The following is a 22,533-nucleotide window of genomic DNA, read 5'->3' as shown; positions in this document are numbered from 1 at the left end:
GGTTTTTGTGGATTTTTTGGGCCAAATAACCCTCTCCCCAACACAAAAAATTATGGATGCCGGCCATGAAAACCTTTGACTTCACATTTTAGGCTGGCTTGGTCATGAGGGAGTAACTAGAGGCAAGACTCATTACCTTTACAAAAGGCCTTCTCCTGTTAACTTGGAGATGAAACCCACTAGAACGGCTTTGTCAATATAGACACATGCAGCATTTTGGATTCTCCTTGGTAGGATGGAAATGAGGACAGCCATGGTAAGTGACTGCCTTTCAAATTTACCAGCAAGCAGAGCAGAAGACACACCTCAAATAGCCGAGCACAACACAAGAAGCCCCATATTTATTATCTAGTTAAAAACAGATCCAGTGAAGTGCTCTCTCTGAGACTCCAATGTTCGCTGTTGATTTTCCCAGGACTGGGCTGTATGCTTTTGTCTGTGTTTTTCTTTGACGTGATTTCTGTTCTACACACCCCACCTTTCCACCTTTCCACAAGGACATACCAAGAGACATGTATGCACTTTGAAAGATCTTTATTGCCCCCAAAGCAAGGGGCTCGGTTTTATTTTGTTTCAACATCTATGGGTCTGATCCCAATGTCACCAAACTCATCCCTTTATTTGATTAGTTTCCTTCTGTCCACCACATTTTTGTTTGTACAACTGGGTTTCTTCTATATTGTGCCTGAGAAAAGGAAGAAGTGTTTTCTATCTTTTGTTCCCCTTCCTCAGGAAGCAGAAAAGAAACCAAGGTCTTGATCCAAATCACATGTAAGTCAAACAACATGGGGATGTTGGAACACTGACCTGTCACACATCTTGAAACCCCAACCAGAATGGGATGGAGGGGCCGAGAAGTACCCCATTAGCCCATCTGTTCACATCCATGTTTTTTCCACAAGGTGGGAGGAAAACTGTTACAAACGGCACAGTCCAGACACAATCTGGAGGAAAAAAGCTCCACCTCTCCATAGGTATAGAGCAGAAGATACTCTGCTCCGCTTAAGACATCTGATCCAGTATAGATTTTAGAAGGACAGAGGGAGCAATGGCCTGACACCAGGACACTGAAGGAGCAGGAACATGGATACATTCTTCTGTGACAGAGTTATACCACAACCTTACATTGGTTTTAGATCACTTTGGGGCTATGGCCACCACTTTCTCCTCAGAGGACTGCAGTTAATGCCCTGACAGTTTCTATGAGGGAAAGAAAGAAGGTTTATGACATCTTACACATGTAGGTGTCCCAACAACTATGTTAAGATTAAACAGAGAACTTGTCTCAGGCCCCCAGTTGCTTACCCTCCTGCACCAATCTCACTCCAGTGTAAAACCAGCCTCTGGCAATGATCGGACTTTTGCCCTGATACTGTCAGGGCTGTGGTTGTTTTCATCTTGATCACTCTTTCCTTTTCCACCAGGGCCCTGAACTAACGCTACCCCATGAAGACTGGAACAGGGCCAGCCCAAGATATTTCCCTGCCTAAGGACAAGGTGGCACCAACTCAGTTACATTCCACAGATGCTAAATGAGCAAAGTGGCAGATCAATCCGACTGCAACGTGGGTACACCGCATTTGAGCTTAGCATATAAGGGGCCACAGAGCTCTCTTCTCTTCTCCTTCCACTGCCTCACCTCTGCTTGATCTCCACTCCACCTGCTCCATTGCCGCATGGCAGCAATGCCAGGATGCACCCTGTGATCAGAGCGATGCCAGCTGGAGGCTTTCCTACCTGCTTCTTGGCCTGCTTGCTTGCTCAGGGGTCTTCTCCAAATGTTACTCTATGTGATGTACTGAAAGAAGGCAATTAACGAGACAGAAGGCCAGCCCAGAATAGCAAAAGCAAGGATGGGACTACCTGGCGTTCTCTGGAATGGTGGATTCTGCCACCATTGGCTCTATCATCTGAAGCAGCCACCACATTCCCTGTCTAATGCACAGACCAGCCCTGAGACTTGGTCTCATCCAAATTATTATGGATGCTGCTCTTTCCCATCTCCCCTTCCTCATAACACTTGGTCCACTGATCCTCTTATGAAATGTATTCCTCGACTGGTTTTGAGGTCAAAAGCAAGGAAGTCTCGACCTGCCTTGACTGCAAGTTCTGAGCCATCTTCTGGGTGGCTGAGGGTCACCCTGTTGGAAAAGAGCAACATCAACCATTCCGTTTCCTGCAGTGTTCAACCAAATACCTCTAGGAATCCCACCAGGATATACATGCCACAGACCATCTCAGCACATGACTTTCTGATATACCTCTCCTGGCTATGGAAGTTCTATTCCAGTATCCTAACAGCTAATAACTATTAATAACCTTTACCTGCCAGAAGTCTGCAACCAACTTATACTTTATGCTAGAGAGAAATCTGGGGAGAGGTTGGCAATAAAGTTGTGCATTTTGACCTCTGCCTCTCACAAAGGCACAGACACTCAGACCATTAAAAATTCTGATAGCCCATCTCCCTCCAAAGTCTTGGGGGAAATTCCCTCCCTCCTCCCACACCTCTAAAGCATCTACGGGCCACCAAAGGAGTGGGTCTGCCACATCCACAACACAAGCACAAGCTCTAGCACATGTGGGCATGGAATTTGACATTCTAAGCATGATTCTAGTCCTCATGATTGTGGATGGGTGAGCATCACTAAGTTAAAAAAAAATTCTTAGAAGCAAGAATGGTGTCAGCATTCTTAGCCACCGGGAAGCAACGTGTCGGTTGCCACACTCTCCTTGACCCTCCTTTTCCTGGGGTGAGCATGCCTTAGCCCCACAAATTGCTCAGCCCCAGTCCAGGTACCTTCCCCACTTTCCTTCATCGGTTCTCTGAATATTTGCTAAAAAGCATATCACATTCTTTTTAACAGCATTTTTGAAGCAATGAATTATGAGAAACAAGCCAAGGTTGACCATTGGTGTCACCTACACCGCCACTCCAGAAAAAAAGGAGAGAAGGGGGGTATTTTTCATTTTTCTCAGAGAATCATTGGGGGTGGGGAACAGGTAGAAGGTCAGCCAAAGATAGGGCCTAGAGCCTAGTTTTAGGCCAGGGCAAAGGAAATGGGTCAGCAGAGGAGAAGGGGTGGACTTCTCTGTTTCCCTTTTCTTTTTCTCCCATGGGGGCTCAGTTTCAACCACCCATTCTCCCCTCAGATCACAGTGGGGTTCCTGATGCCCTCTCTGCAGGGCCAGGCCTTTGCCCATTACGTTGACAGCCCTCCCCTCCATGCACTATCAGGACTGGAAAGTACAAAGCATCTTGGTAGCAAGGGGGGCTTTCCAGAGGCTCCGTCTCGGTGCTGCTGCCAACATGGCTGCCACTCAGGCTGCGGAGGATTCCGCCACACCGGCGAGCGCCACCCAGTGAGAAGCGGCTGCAGCTGAAGGGGAGGCGGGCATAGAGGGCCCGGGTGCCTCGGGAAGGCAGGGAATTGCTGCTGACAGTCCGGCGGCAGCGCTGGCAACTGCGGAGGTAGGCTGTGCCAGCCACCACAGTGGAATCCATGAGGACAGCCTCTGAGTAGCTGGGCACCAGCTGTTGGTTGGACCGGATGTGCCACTCCAGTTCAGTCATGTCCACCGTGTTGACACGGGAGATGCGCCGGCCGTAAGCTGCCGAGGTGTCCAGAGGACTGGGGCCATCATCTGCCCCAAAAAGTTTCTCTACATGGTAATGGACATTGGCCATGCGGTATTCGGCCAGCACTCGGAGTGGCCAGGAGAGCAGCAGGAAGGAAGCGAGCCAGAAGACCCAGCGGCAAGTGTACCAAGGCGGGCGTCCTGGGTCAGGAAAAACCAACATGTGCTCCTTGAAGTCTACATTCTTGAGATGCATCCCCTCACGGGCCTCCATATAGTCGTCCAAGCCCTCATTTTCACCAAAAAACCGAGCCCTCTGGGTTAGGTAGGCTGCTTCTGCCTCCCCAGTGGCAAAGCTGAAGCACTTGGTGAAGCGGAGCTTGGTGACTGGGTAATCGGAGAGGCCCAGCAGCTCCTTGGAGACATCCTTTACCCCGTGGCCTGAGTAGTCAAATTCTGTCTCAGCTACATGAGTGTTGACCCGCTCATGGTAGACTTGGGTGGTGGTGTATGCATCCCCATTGCGATAACGGGTGACCTGCCGAGTGCGGCGGATGTAGTGGTAGCTGATGGCCTTCCACCAGATGCACGGTGTGGCCTGCTGCATGCGCTGGACTTTCTCATAGACACTGGCTGTGTCCACACGGTACTGCATCTGGCCCTTGGCAAACCGATGCCAGCACTCCACCAGGTAGACCACATAGAGCATGCCCAGGAAGGCCAGAGGGATGTAGATGTAGCCATTGGAGCAGGGGCTGTCATGGTACACTACGGAGGCACCCTGGTAGGAGCTGTCATAATTCAGGCGGGTTACTGTTGAGAGGCGGCACCAAGCCATGACACCGAAGCAGCCGTACATCAGAAGGGTAAGGACCAGGCATTTCCAGTGCGATTCACGGCAGAGGGAGCTGCTGAGGGATTGCTTGAGAGGGCGTTGCTGCTCATCGCAGGAGAGAGAAAGAGGGAAAGAAAGAAAAATGGAACATTACAAGTCTGTCCCTCCTGCTTTGATGTATTGTTGTTTCTTCTTTGGATTTTTAGCTTTTATTAAAGCAGGCACATCAAGTTTCTGGTGGTCATGCTTACAAAGATATTAACCAGAATCAGGAGGGTTATTTCCAATGACAAATAATAACCCAGGGAATCAGTGTTTGAATGGTGAATGAAGACAAAGGTGAATCTACTGGTTCAGTAGATATATTCTGGTTGGGACTAGCAGTAGAACATAGGCCATTATGAAAAAAACACACAGAGAGAATTCCAACTAACATTATAAGTAGACGGTACTACACCACAATGTTCTGGTCCATAAGTTCAACAATGAATGAAAAGTATTCTATCTATGTAATTATATTAAAAACCATTAACTATATCAAACAATGTTTATTTCAACAGATAAATGTGAAAAGCAACATCACAGTTGGATCAGACGAAAATGGGGCATGTAACCTAGCATCCTTTTCCCAGAGGGCTTTGAACGGTGTGTCTCAGGAATGTCAGAAACATGTTATGACTGCAATAGCCAATCCCTAACAATGGAGATACACTGCCTCTGAACACAGAGGTCTCATTCAGCCATAGCCACCGCCACTAAATGGCCTGCTAGCTTACTCCTATGTACAAAGCTGGGAAAAGTAATTCTTAGGACTACAACTCCTTGCATTTGGCAGCTGGTATAGCCAAGATGGATTCTAGGAGTTACAGTCTTGAAAAACGACTTCCCCAAGCTTTACTTATGCACCTATACAGGATCTGTATAGATCCTGAAGAACTTGGAAAGTTTATTTGAAAAAGTAATACCACTGTGATTTATTACAAAGCCTCCGGAGTCACTATGTGTTATCTCCAACGAAAAATAGCTTACCAAAAAAGATAGCCTTAACAATGAAACCCTAAAATAACTTGTGTGGTTTCAAGTCACTTCCAACTTATGGCAACCCTAAGGCAACCCTATCACAGGATTTTCTTGGCTAGATTTGTTCAGAGGGAATTTGCGTTCGCTCTCCTCTGAGAGAATGTGACTTGCTCAAGGTCTCCCAGCAGATTTCCATGGCTGAGTAAGGATTCAAACTGTGGTCTACAGAGTCATAGTCCAATCTCAAACACTATATACCAAGTTGGCTCTCTCAATATCTCAGGAAAGCATTTTTAATCCCCAAGAAAAAAAAGCAAATATAACACATCGCACTGCAGAAATGACAACATTATTAATGGCCACATCCACACACCAGAAATAATCCAGTTGCACACCACTTTAACCACCATGGGTCAATGCTATGGAATTCTGAAACAAACTACAGTCCCCAGAATTCCATAGCACTGTGCCATGGCACTTAAAGTGGTGTCAAACCAGACTATTACCAGATTGAAAGGTAGGAACAGAATTCAAAAGGACCTTGATAAACTAGAAAACTGTGTTGAAATTAATAGAATGAAATTTAATTTAAGCCACAAAAATGCACAAATAGGGATATTTGGCTCACAGTAGTACATAAGGAAAGGACCTTGGGATTATTGTTGTAGGCAAAGCATAAATAAATCACCCCACATTAAAAGGAGCATAGTTTCCAAATAAAAGGAAGACTGCAGAAAGTCATTTTCTGTTGCCAAAAAGAAAGATAATCCTGAAAGGAAGACAGATGAAACTCTTCAGTCAAGGACAGAAGGAAAGCAAAAAGATGACAGAAATAGAACCAGAACCCTGAATGTAACTGTTTAATGACTTGTGCAGAGAGCTAAGGTGAACTACTATAATAAGCAATACAGAGAAACAGAAGAGGACAACAAAAAGGATGGACAAGAGACCTCTTCCACAAGATCTGGGAAATCAAAGGGAAATTTAAATCAAGAGTGAGGATGTTCTATGCCCAGCAAAGGAACACATTATTACATGATCAAATACAAGTAAAAAGACATTGGAAATAGTACACAGAAGAACTATATAAGAGATAAAGGGATGGCAAGGAAAAGGCAGAATATAAATAAATTGTATTATTATTATTATTATTATTATTATTATTATTCAAGGGAGAACCATTTGAAGATGAACCCAGCATTTTAGCAAGTGAAGTGGCAACTGCATTCAAAGGACATTGAAATAGTTCAAGATTTATCATATCTTGGCTCAGCCATTAGAGACTGTAGTCAAGAAATCGGAAGAAGACTAGGACTTAGAAGGGCAGCTATGAAGAAACTAGGCAAAATGCTGAAGTGTAAAGACACATCACTGAATATTAAAGTCAGGATGGTCTGTGCCATCGTATTTCCCGTTACTATGGATGGCTGTGAAAGCTGGACAGTGAAGAAAGCTGATAGGAAGAAAATCAACTCTCCTTTGAGATGTGATTCTGGAAAAGAGTTCTGCAGATACAGTGGACTGCTAGGAAGACAATGAGATGAGATGACTCACTGGAAAAGATGATAACGCTTGGTAAAGGGGAAAGATATAGGTAAAGAGGAAGACTATATTCCAGATGGATGAACTGAGTCAGGGAAGCCTGGCTTTAAGTCTGCAAGACCTGAGCAGGGCTACTGATGATAGGACGTTTTTTCATAAGGTTACCATAAGTTAAAGTTGACTTTAAGGCAATTAACAACAAAATAGTCCCATTATATTCTGCATTAGTTAAGCCTCATCTGGAGTACTATGTTCAGTTCTGGATGCCTAATTTTAAGAATATACAGTTGGCCCTCCACTTTCACGGGGGATAGTCCCTCCCACAAAAATGGAGGCTCCCACATATTCAAACTTCATGCCCCGGCACGCCACCATTAGAAATAGCGGAAGTTGCCCCTCTGCAGATATTCAAGGGCACGGATCCAAGATCCGTGAGTTAGGACGGGCGACTGTAAATGAATTCAGAGGAGGGCAAGAAGGATGATAAGATATACAGACAATGAGCATGTAGAATCAGAATCATAGAACCGTAGAGTTGGAAGAGACCGCAAGGGCCATCCAGTCCAACCCCCTGCCATGCAGGAACTCTCAGTCAAAGCATCCCTGACAGATGGTCATCCAGCCTCTGCTTAAAGACCTCCAAGGAGGGAGACTCCACTACACTCTGAGGAAGGAGTGTGTTCCTCTGTCAAACAGCCCTTACTGTCAGGAGGTTCTTCCTAATGTTGAGGTGGAATCTCTTTTCCTGCAGCTTGCATCCATTGCTCTCTCCTCAATATGACATCCTTTCCAATATTTAAACAGGGCTGTCATATCACCTCTTAACCCTCTCTTCTCCAGGCTAAACATCCCTCCAAGCCATTGTATTCCCCATTACTATGTACGGATGTGAAAAGTGGTGAGGAAGAATATTAATTCATTTGAGATGTGCTGGAGAAGAGTGCTGAGGATACTGTGGACAGCCAAAAAGACAACCCAATGGGTCCTAGGACAGACCAAGAGGACTATATTGAGGCTATCATACTTTGGACGCATCATGAGAAGTCATGACTCATTAGAAAAGAGAATGATGCTGGGAAGGTGGAGGGAAGAAGAAAGCAAGGAAGACCACATGCCAGATGGATAGATTCAATCAGAGGGAACATGAGCCTGAGCCTACTGGACCCCAACAGAAAGGCAGATGATGGGGGGCTTGGAGGTATCTCATTCCACAGCCTCGCCATGAGTCGAAGTCGACTTGGAGGCAGCTAACAACAACAACATATATTCAGATTTAATAGGAATAATAAGCAGGAACAGACTGGTGCTTTATTGAGAGATGTAAATCATATCAAAGCCTAATACCTTTGAATTGTTAATGTTAGAAAGTACTAAAACTTGGTTGGCCAAGCTTTCAAATACATAAAACAAAGTCTCACAGTACTGACATAATATGCAGGATATATATATTTTTCATTAAAACATTAATGAAAAAAACTGGTTTAACTATAAATAACACTTTTGGGGTTTGTTTGTTTGTTTGTTTGTTTTTAAACCCTGCACCTTTCTCTGGGCCCTACCCACTGCCCCGTTCTCCCCCTCCCTTGGTAAAAGCCTCTGGGAAAGGGGCCAAATGCAAATGGATTTTAGAACAATCCTATGGGGAGCAAGAGGTGGGTGCAGAAGACTGTGTTCAAGCAGGCCATCCCTTTGCATGAATAACACAATGCAGGGAAACATGGGTTTATGGAACAAAAGGTGGGGATAGAGAGGGATCCTTGATGGGATGGAGAAGGTTTTTAACCGCTGATATCCCACTCTTGTCCAACCGCCAGGGTTCAGCAGAAAAGAGAAAGAGACAGAAATATACTCCTGGGATCTTCCCTCCCATTTCTAAGGTCCAAAACATACTGCAGAAATAACCCAAATTGAGACCGCTTTAAATGCTCTGGCTCAGCATTAATCCGACATTAACCCTAACAGACAATGGACAAAATCGGCCGCTTTTTATTTTGGGGAATTCCCTGAAATCTGCCCGGGATTTGGACCCTTAGCTTCATTTATCCTTTGGTTGGGGGGGGGGGGGGGACACACAGAAGTCCCAGTTTCTAGGCCCATCAGCAACACTCTTTTCCTTCTGTGAGACTAGAGACTTATCAATATGGGAAGCAGCCATCAAGAATGGCTCAGCCATGGCTTGCTCACAGCTCTTTCAGTCCGATTCAGCCAAATTCAATTTCAGAAAGGTTCCTGGGCAGAGCTAAAAGCAAAAGACTATGCTTCACACTTCACCTTTTTAGAACAAAAGCTGAAAAGCCACTAAATGGGAACATGTCTGTTTAAAAATCTCCAAAGAAGGAGATGTCACCATTTTCTGAGAGAGTGTGTTCCACTGTCTAACAACTCTTACTGTCAGGAGGTTCCTCCTAATGTTGAGGTGGAATCTCTCTTCCTGGAGCTTGCATCCATTGCTATGTGTCCTAGTCTCTGGAGCAGCAGAAAACAAGCAAGCTCCCTCCTCAATATGACATCCCTTCAAATATTTAAACAGGGCTATCATATCACCCTTTAACCATCTCTTCTTCAGGCTAAACATACTCAGCTCCCATCTTCTTCCTTCCCTTCTTATAGCAGGGACTGGATGCAAATTATTCGCTCCTCGTTCCATCCTGAGTCCTGACTTTGCACTCACCATTCCACAAATCTTGAGACTCTACTCCCAGAACTTGAAAAATAAAAACAGAAGCAACCCAGGAGTGTCCATAACCAGCCTCTCCTGACCTGATGCCCTTCAAATATGTTGGACTGCAATTCCCAAAGACTGGCTGAGGGACTTGGTGGTACAACGCATCTCAAATGTGCTGGGATGTGTAAAGTCACAGGGAAGACTTCAGTCTGGTGTCCTTCCTGTCTTTGGGGCTGAATCCCTCTCTTTCTCTGCAATGGCCATATCGCTCCTTGTACGGTAAAAAGAAACAACACTTTGACAAGCTTGATGCTCTCTTGAGATGTTTGATGTCTTGAGAAGGACAGCAACAATTTCTAAAAAGGAGTCTCATCTAAAAAGCTAGAAAGACAAGGGAAAACATACCATTTAAGTCTGCTCCTTAGCAGGCTATCTTTCTATATGGCTGTTTTATCAAAAGTGCATTTTGAATATGTGACCTTCCCCACCGACACGCTCACAGCTGCACTCCAAGAGTAGCTTTAACATTTAGTGGACACACATAAGCCCCGTATGTGATCTAAGTCCTATTAATACAGTGATCCCCCCAAATTTGCTGGGGTTAGGGATGAATGACCCCCATGAATGTGAAAAAACACAAATACAAAAACACTATTCAGAGAACACCTCTCTAGGAATCTCCAGGTCCTCCAGTGCATCTCTATGGTCTGCATCAGCCAGACGTTGATCCTAGAATCATGCTGGAGGACCTACAAATGCCTAGAGAAGTGTTTTCACTAGGGACCTCTAGGTTCTCCAGCACATCTCTATGGTCAACCTCTGGCAGAGTTGCGCTGGAGGACAAAGAGATTCCTAAAGAGAACATATTAATCAAAACCACAAATAATCGAATCCGCAAAAGTCAAAGCTGCAAATGTGAAGGGCTAACTGTAGTCCCACGTCTCCTTGCCCCCTCTTCACAAATGTTAAGGGAAGTGACTGGAAACCCTTTTCTGGGCCGACTTTAGCAGGATTCTATCCATGCTAGGAAATACATATACTAGATAGAAAAGTGCAACATGGCAGTCATCTGTGCCACTTTTGACAGTCAAACCAGGTTGTGCTGCATCTGTGGTTGTGTGTTTGGGATGGGAGGAACAATGAAAAATCGGTAGGGGATTTTGCAGGGGCCGCCGGGGATTCCCATATGAAGGGGGCCCTGAACCCTCTCAGAGGAGTTTGAACCTCAACTTGAAAGGAGCCATCTGGAAATGCTGAGGCTGTTGAAGAGTCAGCACCACGGACAGCTCCCTTCTGCCAACCATGAGGGCTTGGGGTGTCTTTTTAAAAGCAGTAGACTCAGGCAAGTCACATACTCTCAGCCTCAGAAGAAGGCAATGGCAAGCCTCCTCTGAACAAATCTTGCCAACAAAAACCCATGATAGGGTCGCCATAAGCCGGAAAGGACTTGAAGTCACTCAACAACAACAAACCTTCAGTGACTCAAAGGATCAAATGGCCAGACCATTTTGACTAGCAGAGGAAACATTATCTCTCACACTCTTCAAGCTCCCTGGTTCCCCGGATCTAAGCTAATACCATTAAAATGGCAGAAGGAAATAGATTTCCTCAGCAACATCTCTGATAAGAAGGTACCAGCATGTATTTTCGGTGGCTTGGCCTTGCATGGGCAATTAAGGTCCAAAACACACTGCAGAAATGAGCCACTTTTGAGACCTCTTTAACTGCCTTGGCTCAATGCTAGGGAATTCTGGAACCTGTAGTTTTGTGAGATGTTTAGCCTCCTCTGTCAGAGAGCTCTGGTGCCACAATAAACTACAATTCCCAGGATTCCTTAGAACTGAGCCAGGGCACTTAAAGCGGCCTCTGATGATTTCTGCAATGGATTTTGGACCATAGACTAAAGACCAGCAGATTAAAAATTGCCCAAACCGATTTGTTAGCATGGAGCAACCCTGCTGCTTGTATGTTTGGATTCACCTTTGGGTTGTGTGCTTAAGTGACTTCTGATAAGCAACTGTATTGCAAAACCACTTTATATTCCTGAAATATCAGCATTAAATTTCTAGGTAACCAGGAGATCAAGAAAACAGGGATTTTCCAGCTGCAAGCAGGGATGGCACAGAGGGTACATCAAGTGGCCTTTCCCTTATGCCCCACTGGTTTTGGACTGGAGAACTTCAGAGGCCACAATAAAGCCTGGAGGATCCCTGGATCCTGTTCTTCTTTGCACATAAACTTCAGCTTAGCTTGGGTAGAAATCTGGCACTAATTTAGGGCCTGCCTGCCCCTTTCCAGAAAGGCTGAATGCTTAGCATCCTCTTCAGTACTAGATGGAAAGTCCCATAGGGCCAGTGTGGAAAGCTAGGTTTGGGCCAATGTTTTCCCAGTGTCCTAAGTTGAAACGATGTCGGGTGAAAGACTGAGCAAGCTTGTTTTCTGCTATGGACCCAAACCAATGGATTCAAATGACAGGCATGGCCATTCCAAAGAAACATTAGGAACAGTTTCCTGATGGTAAGAACCAGTTGACTGCCTTGAAAGGTGGTGGACATGCTTTTCTTGGAGGTTCTTAATCCATGGTTGGTTGGTCACTTATAAGAGATGCTTTAGCCGTGGGTTCCTCCACCAGCAGGAGGTTGGACCTGACAGGATCCTCTCAAGCTCTTACATTTTCAGGACAAGGTACAGAGATCTTGTAGCACCTTTGAGACTAACTGAAAGAAAGAAGTTGGCAGCATGAGCTTTCCAAGACTTCCGTCTACTTCCTCAGAGGTAATGTGATAGCCCTGTTTAGGTATTTGAAGGGATGTCATATTGGGGATGGAGCAAGCTTGTTTCCTGCTGCTCCAGAGAATAGGACCCTGAACAATGGATGCAAGCTCCGGGAAAAGGGATTCCACCTCAACATTAGGAAGAACTTCCTGACAGCAAGAGTTGTTAGACAGTGGAAAACACTTCCTTGGAGTATAGCGAAATCTCCTTCTTTGGAGGTTTTTAAACAGAGGTTGGATGGCCATCTGTCAGGGACGCTTTGATTGAGAGTTCCTGCATGGCAGAATGGGGTTGGACTGGGTGGCCCTTGGGGTCTCTTCCAACTCTATGATTCTATTATTACTGTCCCATGAGGAACAGCTCTATTCTGTTCATGCCAGTGGAAGTGATGATATGGCTCCACTGGACATAGCTGGGCATTGCACATGGATGTGAATCCACATTGCAGAAAGTTGCACAGAGATGCACTGAACACTCATGTGCATTATGCATTGGTTGCACAACAACTCAACTGACTAAGCAACACTGTGCAAGCGTGATGTAATCCCATGAGTGTTAAGTTACAAGCCATGTCCTGGGCCTAAAACTGGCTGATGCCACTACTTCCTTGGCAGATTTCAACCATGACTGGTAGAGGGAATTGGGAGGGAAGGGAACCTGGGTGGTCTTGGGCAAGTCCCATGCTCTCAGCCTCAGGGGAAAGCAATGGCAAACCAAATGTACACTAACCTAAACCGTACACTTGGGCATGCTCCCGGCCACAGGAGAAGACAATGGCAAACCACCTTTGAACAAACATTGCCAAGAAAACCCCAGGAGAGGATCACCTGAGGGTCACCATAAGTCAGGAATGGCTTAAAGACACACACCAGCAGTGAAGGGAACCTGATTCAAGACCCAGAAAAGCTTAACAGGTCCTTTTGAGCATCCAGAAAATACTACCCACAGTCTCCTTGGCGGAGTGTGAGGAGCAGCGCAACCTCACCCACAAGCACAGCCCATTCCCAGACATTTATGGAGCGGAGGAAGAAGGCCATAGAATAGGCCTTCTCTTCTAAGGCAGATCATGGAGACACTCTACCTGGGGAGGCCCAGGATGGACTCCCTCCCTACCTCTCTCTCATTTTCCCTGGAAAGGAAGGGAAATGTGGGAAATGGTTTGCTCAACTCTAATTTTAAAAAGAGACTGAGTCTACCTGCCAAACTTGGTGACAGAGGAGGAAGAGGAGGAGGAAGCGACTTTGGAGAAGGGAAGGTTAGAGGTGATATGATAGCCCTGTTTAAATACTTGATGTCATATTGAGGAGGGAGCAAGCTTTTTTTCTGCTGCTCCAGAGAACAGGACCCAGAACAATGGATGCAAGCTGCAGGAAAAGAGATTCCAGCTCAACATTAGGAGAGAGTAAGGGCTGTTTGACAGTGGAGTATGTTGCCTTGGAGAGTGATGGAGTCTCCTTCTTTGGCGGTCTTTAAGCAGAGGCCGGATGGCCATCTGTCAATGGGGATGCTTTGAGTGAGAGTTCCTGCATGGCAGAAGGGGCTTGGACTGGAGGGCCCTCCTTGGGGCCTCTTCCAACTCTGCAATTCTAGCCATTTTGTTGCTGCTGCTGCTGCTGCTAATATGTTGACTCAAACTTAGGACAACCCTCTGCTAGAGTCAATAATGACTCTATGAAGAAGGAGGGGAGCCGGTTCCCGGCTGTGAGGGAACTTTTTGGTACCTTTTTGCCCTCTCCTCCCATCTCTGCATCCAGAGAGGGGAAATAACCCGTTTCGATACTGCTTTGGCCGCCCTGACTCGAGGCTATGGAATTCTGGGAATGGTAGCTAGTTGTGGCACCAGCACCAGGGCGGTCAAAGCAGTATCAATACGGGTTATTTCCCCGCTCTGGATGCAGCTATTCTGTCCCCCTTTTGTGCCTCCCCTCTTTTCTTCCCCTCAGCCTCCAAATCTGCCTCAGGAGCCGCAGCCACCAGCAGGAAAAGCAGCAAAGCGAGGAGGAGAGGAGGAGAGGAGGCAGCCTGGGCTGTGCTGCAATGCAGAACTTCTCTCCCCCCCCCCCCACCCACCATCATCCCCGCGTTGCCTTGACGCCCTCCTTCCCTCCTTCCTTCCCTCCTTCACGGGGAAACGAGATTAAACACCCACCCAGAGAAACACTTCGAGGCTTTACCCTCCCCCTTCACTCCAAAGTGGGAGTCCATTTTGGGGGGGGGGGCGCTCCCTCTTTTTGCCGCGCCCAAGGCAAAGAAGGCACCCCAACCTGGCCCCCTTTCCCCCTTTTCCCTCACACGGGAGGAGGGGACCTTGATGAGGGAAAAAGGGGGCAGGGGGAGAGGTTTCTGAGGGGAGAATTGTGAAGAGACATTTGTGAGGGGAAATGGAGCGTTTGTGAGGAAAAAAGGGACCCTTGCGAGGGGACATTTCTAAGAGGGAAAGGTACAGATTGGGGGCCCCTTCCCTCCCTCGCTCCCTCCCTCCCTCCTTGCCAAACCCAGGCGGAGCTCTTCCTGAGGCCCTGCAGCAAAAGCGGCGCTGCTCCCTGCTCCTCCTCCGCCTCTGAGGGAGGCTGAGGGGGCCATGTTTGGACCCCTCCCCGCGGAGAGTGCCCTCCTTTTCCCGGACGCGCCCTCCATCCCAAGCCTAATCCAGGAGCCATTCCAAAACGCCCTCCGCCCTAAGAAGAAGCGCGGGCTTTTCCATAGAGGAGCGCGCCTGAGGTTGTGTTTTGGGGGGGCGCCTTCCCTTTTTCCCGGACCGTCCTCTCTTTTGAGGACTCTTGGTCGTCGTAACCCCTCCCCCCTCAGGACGCGTCCTCCATTTCAACCTCCCGTCCGGGAGGAATTCCAAAGCGTCATCCAATGCTCCGCGCGACTAAGAAGCGGCACGGACTCATGATCTTCATCGGAGCGTTTTGAGGGTCGTCCTCCATCCTCCATCCTGACTAAGAAGCAGGGGGTGCTCTAAGAGCGTCCTCCATTTGGAGGACGCCTGGTGTCTCCTGAGTCCTGAGAAAGGGGGCTCCGTAGAGGGGCGCCTGGGGCTGCATTCTGCTTCCAGCGCCGGGCTCCCTCCGCTCCGGCTCCGGGGCCGCTGCCTGGCTTACCTCCTCCCGAGGGGGACCCCCATCCGGGTGGAGGGTGGGACGCTCCCCGGCCCCTGGCTGCTGAGGCTGCTGCTGCTGAGGCTGAGGCTGCTGCGGATGCTGCCCGGCCTCTTCCCCCGGCATGGTTCCCGCGTGGCGCCGCCCGCAGCCGCCCCGGGCGCATGGCTCTAGGGGCAGCCCGGGGGCCAGGGCCCGCGGACACCGCGAAGGCCACGGAGACGCCCCCGGGGGACCCCAGGCACCGGCATCGGCAGCAGCACACCCTCACGCCCGACCGCCCTCCGACGGCCGCCTCCTCCTCCGCCGCCGCCGCCGCTCCTCTCCGGCAGCTCCGCCTTCCTCCTCCTCCTCCTCCTCCTGATCGTCGTTGTCCTTCTTGGGCAGGAGCAGCCCCGCCAGGCCTTGAGAGCAACTCCAAGGCAGCAGTCAACAACAACAACAACAACAACCGTACAACAAAATCACAGGCGTGAGGAATGAGAGGTTATTTGGCTACTCCAGCTCCTGTAGGAACCTCTTCCTCCTGAGTTACACCTGACTCTTACTCCGGCTCCCCAGCCCTGCTAAAATCAATACAACACGACAGACATGAAAACCCACCCTGGAACCGTGATAATAGCCACCCTGGGTTGCAAACAGCCGCCCCAGGATTAGGGAGGGAGCCAGCCTTGCTTCTCCCTCTGCCTTTAGAGCATGATCCGGGTTGAAAGGACATGTTCTAGAGTTAATTCGGTTTCCAATAGGAAGGCTGTACCCTGGATTCGATTTGTAACACGGAGTAGAAGCCAGTGGGAACACCCCCTTCCTTCGAATTCATGAATCGGTTTAGAAAAAATCGGTGTCAATAACGGATTGCAAATGAGAACTGTGTGCGGATTGAACTCTGTCCAAAGGGCATCCATGGCAAAGGGCAGGAGCAGCCGCCGAGAGAGGAGGCCTCCTCCTGAGGAGCTCAGGGCTCTAAGGAGGTTCATGGGGCAGATCCACAGTCCCTCTAATAAATAGCCTTATAGTCTTACAGATCTTAATTCCCACATGACACTGGATGGATAATAGTTGTGACAGGAACAACAGCAAAATTAAAGTTACACTTTTAAATTACAGTATCACACAGCATTTAAAGATACACTCATCCCTCCACATTTCTTTTGCGGATGTGATTATTCATTGATTTTATTGATACATGTTTTCTTCAGGAAGATCTGGGTCCTCCAGCACAACTCTATGCTCAACTTTCACCAAAACTTGCACAGAAAGACCCAGACTGAGATTCCTAGAGAGAGCCTTCTACTGGGCAATTGCATCATAGAATCATAGAATCATAGAAGAGTTGGAAGAGACCCCAAGGAAAGCCATCCAGTCCAACCCCTTTATTCTGCCATGCAGGAACTCTCAATCAAAGCATCCCCTGTGACAGATGGCCATCCAGCCTCTGTTTAAAGACCTCTAAAGAAGGAGACTCCACTACACTCTGAGGAAGGAGTGTGTTCCACTGTTGAACAGCCCTTACTCTCAGGATGTTCTTCCTAACGTTGAGGTAGAACCTCTTCTCCTGGAGCTTGCATCCATTGCTCCAGATCCTACTCTCTGGAGCAGCTGAAAACAAGTGAGCTCCCTCCTCAACATGACATCTCTTCAAGTATTTAAACAGGGCTATCCTATCACCTCTTAACCTTCTCTTCTCCAGGCTAAACATCCCCAGTTCCCTAAGTCGTTCCTCATAGGGCTTCATGGTTTCCAGACCCTTCACCATTTTAGTTGCCCTACTTTGGACACACTCCAGTTTCTCAACATCCTTTTTAAATTGTGGTGCCCAGAACTGGACACAATATTCCAGGTGGGGCCTGACCAGAGCAGAACAGAGTGGAACAATTACTTCTCTTGATCTAGACACTATACTTCTATTGATGCAGCCTAGAATCGCATTGGCCTTGTCAGCTGCCACATCGCACTGTTGACTCATGTTCAATCTGTGGTCTACTTGGGACTCCTAGATCCCTTTCACACAGAGTCTCCTTAAGCCAGGTGTCCCCCATCCTATATCTGTGCATTTCATTTTTCTGCCCTAAGTGTACATTTCTCCATGTTGAATTTCATTTGATTAGCTTTGGCCCAGCTTTCTAGTCTATTCAAGTCATTTTGAATCTTGATCCTGTCCTCAGGAGTATTAGCTACTCCTCCTAATTCGGTGTCATCTGCAAATTTGATAAGTATGTCCCCAATTCTGTCATCCTTAATCTATGGTCAATGTCTGGCAGATGTTGACCACAAAGTTGCGCTGGAGGACCTAGAGATTCCCAGAGAGGATTTCTCTCAGATAAACACATAGCATTTTTGTTATTTGTGGTTTTCCCACCTTCACAGGGGTCCTGTGCCCCTAACCCAGCGAAGGTGGAGTGATGAGCATACCTTTAAATTACAATATCACACAGAATAAACGTGTTTACATATGCAGTCGCCCCTCCTAATTTGCAGACCTGAGATCCACGTTCTTGAATATGCACGGAGGGGCAAACTCTGCTATTTACAATGGCGCGCATGCATGGGTCATGCGCATGGCACTTGAATAAGCACAGGCCCCTGTTTTCACAGGGGGTCTAGAACGGATCCCCCCCAAAACGGAGGGCTAACTGTACATAGTTTTGTGCAATTAAAGTGACAGTTTTGTGTGGTTAAAAGTGTGGTTAAAGTGGTAACGTGAGATTTTTTAAAAAGAATTTTTAATTACATTTTTCAAAAATTTAGAAATTAAAATTTGAAATTTTAATTTGTCTTTAAAAAAACCCTTCTGGGGCCTCTCCTTATTCCTCGCGCCATCTCTTCAGCATTTTAAAGAGATAGAGGCACTTGCCACAGTCCATTTTTGTCACAATGCGGATGATGTCTGAGGAGCAGTGGTGCCACTCCTCTTGGGGTGTCACCTGGTGCAGTCCACCCCCTTAGTAACACCACTGCCCCAGAACAGCCAAAGCCTCCAGAGCCCCTCAGCAGTGGCATCACTAGAGTTGGTGCCTCTCTCACACACACACCCTTTGCTCCTCTCCCAAAGTATCACAGTATCATAGGGCTTTATCAGGGGGGGAAATTGGGGGTTCAAAGAGCCATTATTCAGGCAATGAAAAGCAACAAACCATTCATGAGATTTCCCCGTGAATCACCTGTTGCTTTTTATTCTCTTCTTATTCCCAGGATAATGTCTCTTCAATCGCGATGTCGTGTGAAAATCATTCACCTGATGGCGTGATTTTCACAGGATAATGGCTCTTTAGACCCCCAAATTTCCCCGTGTGATAAAGCCCATAGGGTTGGAAGGGGCCTCATGGGCCATCAAGTCCAACCCACTGCTCAGTGCAGGGTCTCCAGGTAAAGCATTCCCAGCAGGTAGATGTCCAACCTCTTTGTGAAGGCATAAAGAGAAGGAGACCCCACCACCGCTCTAAGCAATTGGTTCCCTTGTTGAACCACTCTCACTGTCAAGAAGTTTGGGGTTGGACTGGATGACCCTTGCTGCCTGGGTTGCCACACGCCGTCTTTTCGTGGTGCTGTCCATATGTGGTACGCATTGGTGATGTCACACACATGCTGCTTCCAAACAGCATGGTGCGTGCGTGACATCTTTGCGCCACTCCAGGCAGCTTACGGCGGCCTGGTGACTTCACAGCAAGGAGCTCCGCAACTGCATGACCACAGGATTGATCCTGGGGAGAAAGGAACTGCCCCTTTCTCCTCTTTAGCACCGGGGTGTCCAGGGGCATGAGGCCCCAAGGGCACCCCTTTTCTGGCCCATGGAAAAGCGGCATTTTGCCCAGTCAGAAAAATGCTGGATTGGGGCCACAGGGCTGCCAGTGAGGCTGAACTGGCCCCTATCCAGCGTGAAAAGAAGCGGCTATAGGCCACCCCTTTGGGGCAGTCTATACTTCCCCCAAGTAAAAACATCAGACAAGGCTAAAACAGTTAAAACCATGAACATTTAACCTGAGGAAAAAACCTCACAGCTTTTAATAAAGATTTATGTTGAAAAATTGACACACATGAAACACACACAGCAGCCTGGTTCAGTCACTCCCTGCTATTGTTGCATGTCTGTACCATCTCATTTTTGGAACCAGCTTTAGGTTACACTTTAAAAGAAGACGTGACTTCAGATTTCAAGCTGCTTAAGTTCACTGGTGCCGCCACGGAGTTTGCTTGGGCTTATTTTACAGGCCATATGCTTTCGATCACACATTTAAGATGTCCTGAAGGATTTTTGTTCTCTGAGCGCAGATGGTAGGAAGCGTTGGAAGCAAAAGGGAGAACTAGAACATCACTTGCTGGGATGGAGGTCTGCAGCTCCTAAACAGATTGTGGCAACAGAGCCTGAGACGTATCCCTAAGGTTTACTGAAGAGAAGGTGAAATTAATGAAGATAAAGCCAGTATAATCTGGGTGAAGGGAGATGAAATTAGTCATGCATTTTTCATCAAATGCCAAGAGACTCTGTGCATATATATTTCTGTGCATTGAAACCAGGAATGAAAAGACCCCAAGATCACCTGATGGTGCTATGACAGCTTCTGGTAGGAAGACATGGGAGGCTCTTGGAACCAGTTGGACCAGAACTGTGTGGTGAGTAACCAGGAAAGAGAGTTTGGGATCATGGCGGATCACTCCATTATAATGTCAACTCAATGTACGATATTAACATCACATCCTATGCTAGAGATCATCAGGAAAGAATGAGAGGAACAAATTAAGGAAGCCCATACTTTAATTTTGCAAATCGAGTGTAAGGTCACATTTGGAAAGTTGAGGAGAATTCTAGCAACTGTCCAAAAAAGGAGAATGGAAGGATGAAAGCAGAAATCCTTAAGGTGCTGAATTCACCCACTAGCACTGCTGCAATGCCATACTACTGCCTGATACTACTAGCAGAAAGCATCACAGACTTGGAACAACTACAATCAGCCCTCCTTATCCATGGATTTTTTATCCATGGATTCAAGCATCCACGGCTTGGGAAATATTCCAAAAAAGTGTACATTCCAAAAAGCAAACCTTGATTTTCCATTTTATATAAGGGACACCATTTTGCTATGCCATTGTATTTAATGGGACTTGAGCGTTCATGGATTTTGTTATCCACGGGAGTCCTGGAACCAAACCCCAGCAGATACCAAGGGCCCACTATATTAAAGAAGGTCAAAGAAGAAAGTGCAAAGGCAGGATGAATGCTCAACAAAAAGAAAATAAAATAATGACCACAGAGGACCAAAATGTATTCAAGCTAGACGACGAGGCCATCAAAATAGTAAAAGGATTTCCCATACTTTGGATCAAATATCGATCAGAAACGATACTGCAGCCAAGAAATCAGAAGAAGACTGGGAATGGGAAGCGAAGCTATGAAAGAACAAAAAGAGATCCTCAAGAGTCAAGATAAACAATTGAGCACTAAAGTTAGAAGCATCCAGGCCACTTTATTCTCATCACTATGGATGCACATGAGAGCTGGATAGTGAAGAAAGCAGACAAAAATCAATTCATTTAATAATAAAAAATAATAATAAAAGTTTATTTTTATCCCGCTTTTCCAACTTTTGATCAAAGCAGCAACATGGGGCTGGAGAAGAGTGCGGAGGATACTGTGAACAGCCAAAACGACAAACAAATGGGTCCTAGAACAGAGCAAGCCTGAACTCTTCCTGAAAGCCAAGATGATCAAACTGAGGCTGTCGTACTTTGGCCACATCATGAGAAGGCAAGACTCATTAGAAAAGACAATAATGGTAGGAAAGGTGGAAGGTAGTAGAAAGAGAGGAAGACCGCTTGCCAGACAGATAGATCATGGGCCTGAATGTACAAGACCTAAGCAGAGCAGTGGAGGACTTATGTACTTCAAAGGAACAAGATTCTTACTTCAAAGGAGCAATCTAATAATATGGTCTGGTCTGGAAACCATGTCTGCTGAAGATGGACTTAGGGAGCTGGGGATGTTTAGCCTGGAGAAGAGGTGACATGATAGCCCTGTTTAAATACTTGAAGGGATGTCATATAGAGGAGGGAGCAAGCTTGTTTTCTGCTGCTCCAGAGAACAGGACCTGGAACAATGGATGCAAACTACAGGAAAAGAGAGTCCACCTCGACATTAGGAGGAACTTCCTGACAGTAAGGCTGTTCGACAGTGGAACACACTCCTTCCTCGGAGTGTAGTGTCCTTCCTTAGAGGTTTTTAAACAGAGGCTGGATGGCCATGTGTTGGGGATGCTTTGGTTGAGAGTTCCTGCATGGCAGAATGGAGTTGGACTGGATGGCCCTTGCGGTCTCTTCCAACTCTATGATTCTATAATTCTATGGTTCTATGATTCTGTACTCCAACTCTGGACTTCCTACATCTGGCAGGGGTTTGGACTGAGTAACCTACAAGCCGCCAACATAATAATCATGACTAAAAAATTACATATTCCATCTCCATTTGTCTCCTTCTTCTGTTTGTCTCTGTGTCAAGTCTCAGACTGTAAGATCCTCAGGACAGAAGCTTCTCCTCTTTTCCCAAAGGCACCATGCACGCAAATGGTGTTACAATAACAACACATTTGCACTTTTAAACCACCCTCTAACCAAATGACAATGAGAATAACAGAATTTTTGGACATCGACTGCTAGTCATGACAGCTATATAGTACCTCCAGAATCAGAGACAGCATTCCTATCATTACTGACTAATGGAAAACATAAATAGAGGGATGCAGATGCTTTCGTGGCTTCTCTGTGGGCATCTGGTTGGCCACTGGAGGGAAACAAGAGTCCACAGCCTAAACCTCCAGTGGAACCTCCTTGTTCAGGGCACTGTTTACTTCAAATATACGTTGCTGGGGAACACGGATGGGAGGGTGTTCCTGTATTCTTATCCTACTTGTGGACTTCCCTTGCACCTAGCTGGGCATCTGGGGAAGAAAATGGACTGGCTAGACTTTTGGTGAAAGCTCGTATGGTGTTGTGATTTGAGTGTTGGACTGTGACGCTGGATT

The 22,533-nt window shown here is 46.9% G+C and overlaps 1 protein-coding gene across 1 annotated transcript; it reads right to left on the bottom strand.

Moving 5' to 3' along the window:
- Window positions 1–387: 387 nt before the first annotated feature.
- Window positions 388–15,769, bottom strand: TMEM151A (transmembrane protein 151A). The gene is made up of 2 exons (XM_089483398.1): window positions 15,524–15,769; window positions 388–4,516 (listed from the first exon to the last, which is right to left on the bottom strand). Exons 1-2 carry the CDS (start codon window positions 15,644–15,646, stop codon window positions 3,155–3,157), a joined length of 1,485 nt encoding a protein of 494 aa, XP_089339524.1. The 5' UTR covers window positions 15,647–15,769; the 3' UTR covers window positions 388–3,154.
- Window positions 15,770–22,533: the final 6,764 nt, after the last annotated feature.

The sequence above is a fragment of the Sceloporus occidentalis genome, unplaced genomic scaffold (genome assembly GCF_023333645.1).
Source record: "Sceloporus occidentalis isolate IW3139 unplaced genomic scaffold, rSceOcc1.0.p SCAF_20, whole genome shotgun sequence".
In the NCBI taxonomy this organism is placed as follows: domain Eukaryota; kingdom Metazoa; phylum Chordata; class Lepidosauria; order Squamata; family Phrynosomatidae; genus Sceloporus; species Sceloporus occidentalis.
The sequence above is the reverse complement of the archived record's forward strand: the minus strand, read 5'-3'. Positions and strand labels throughout refer to the sequence as shown.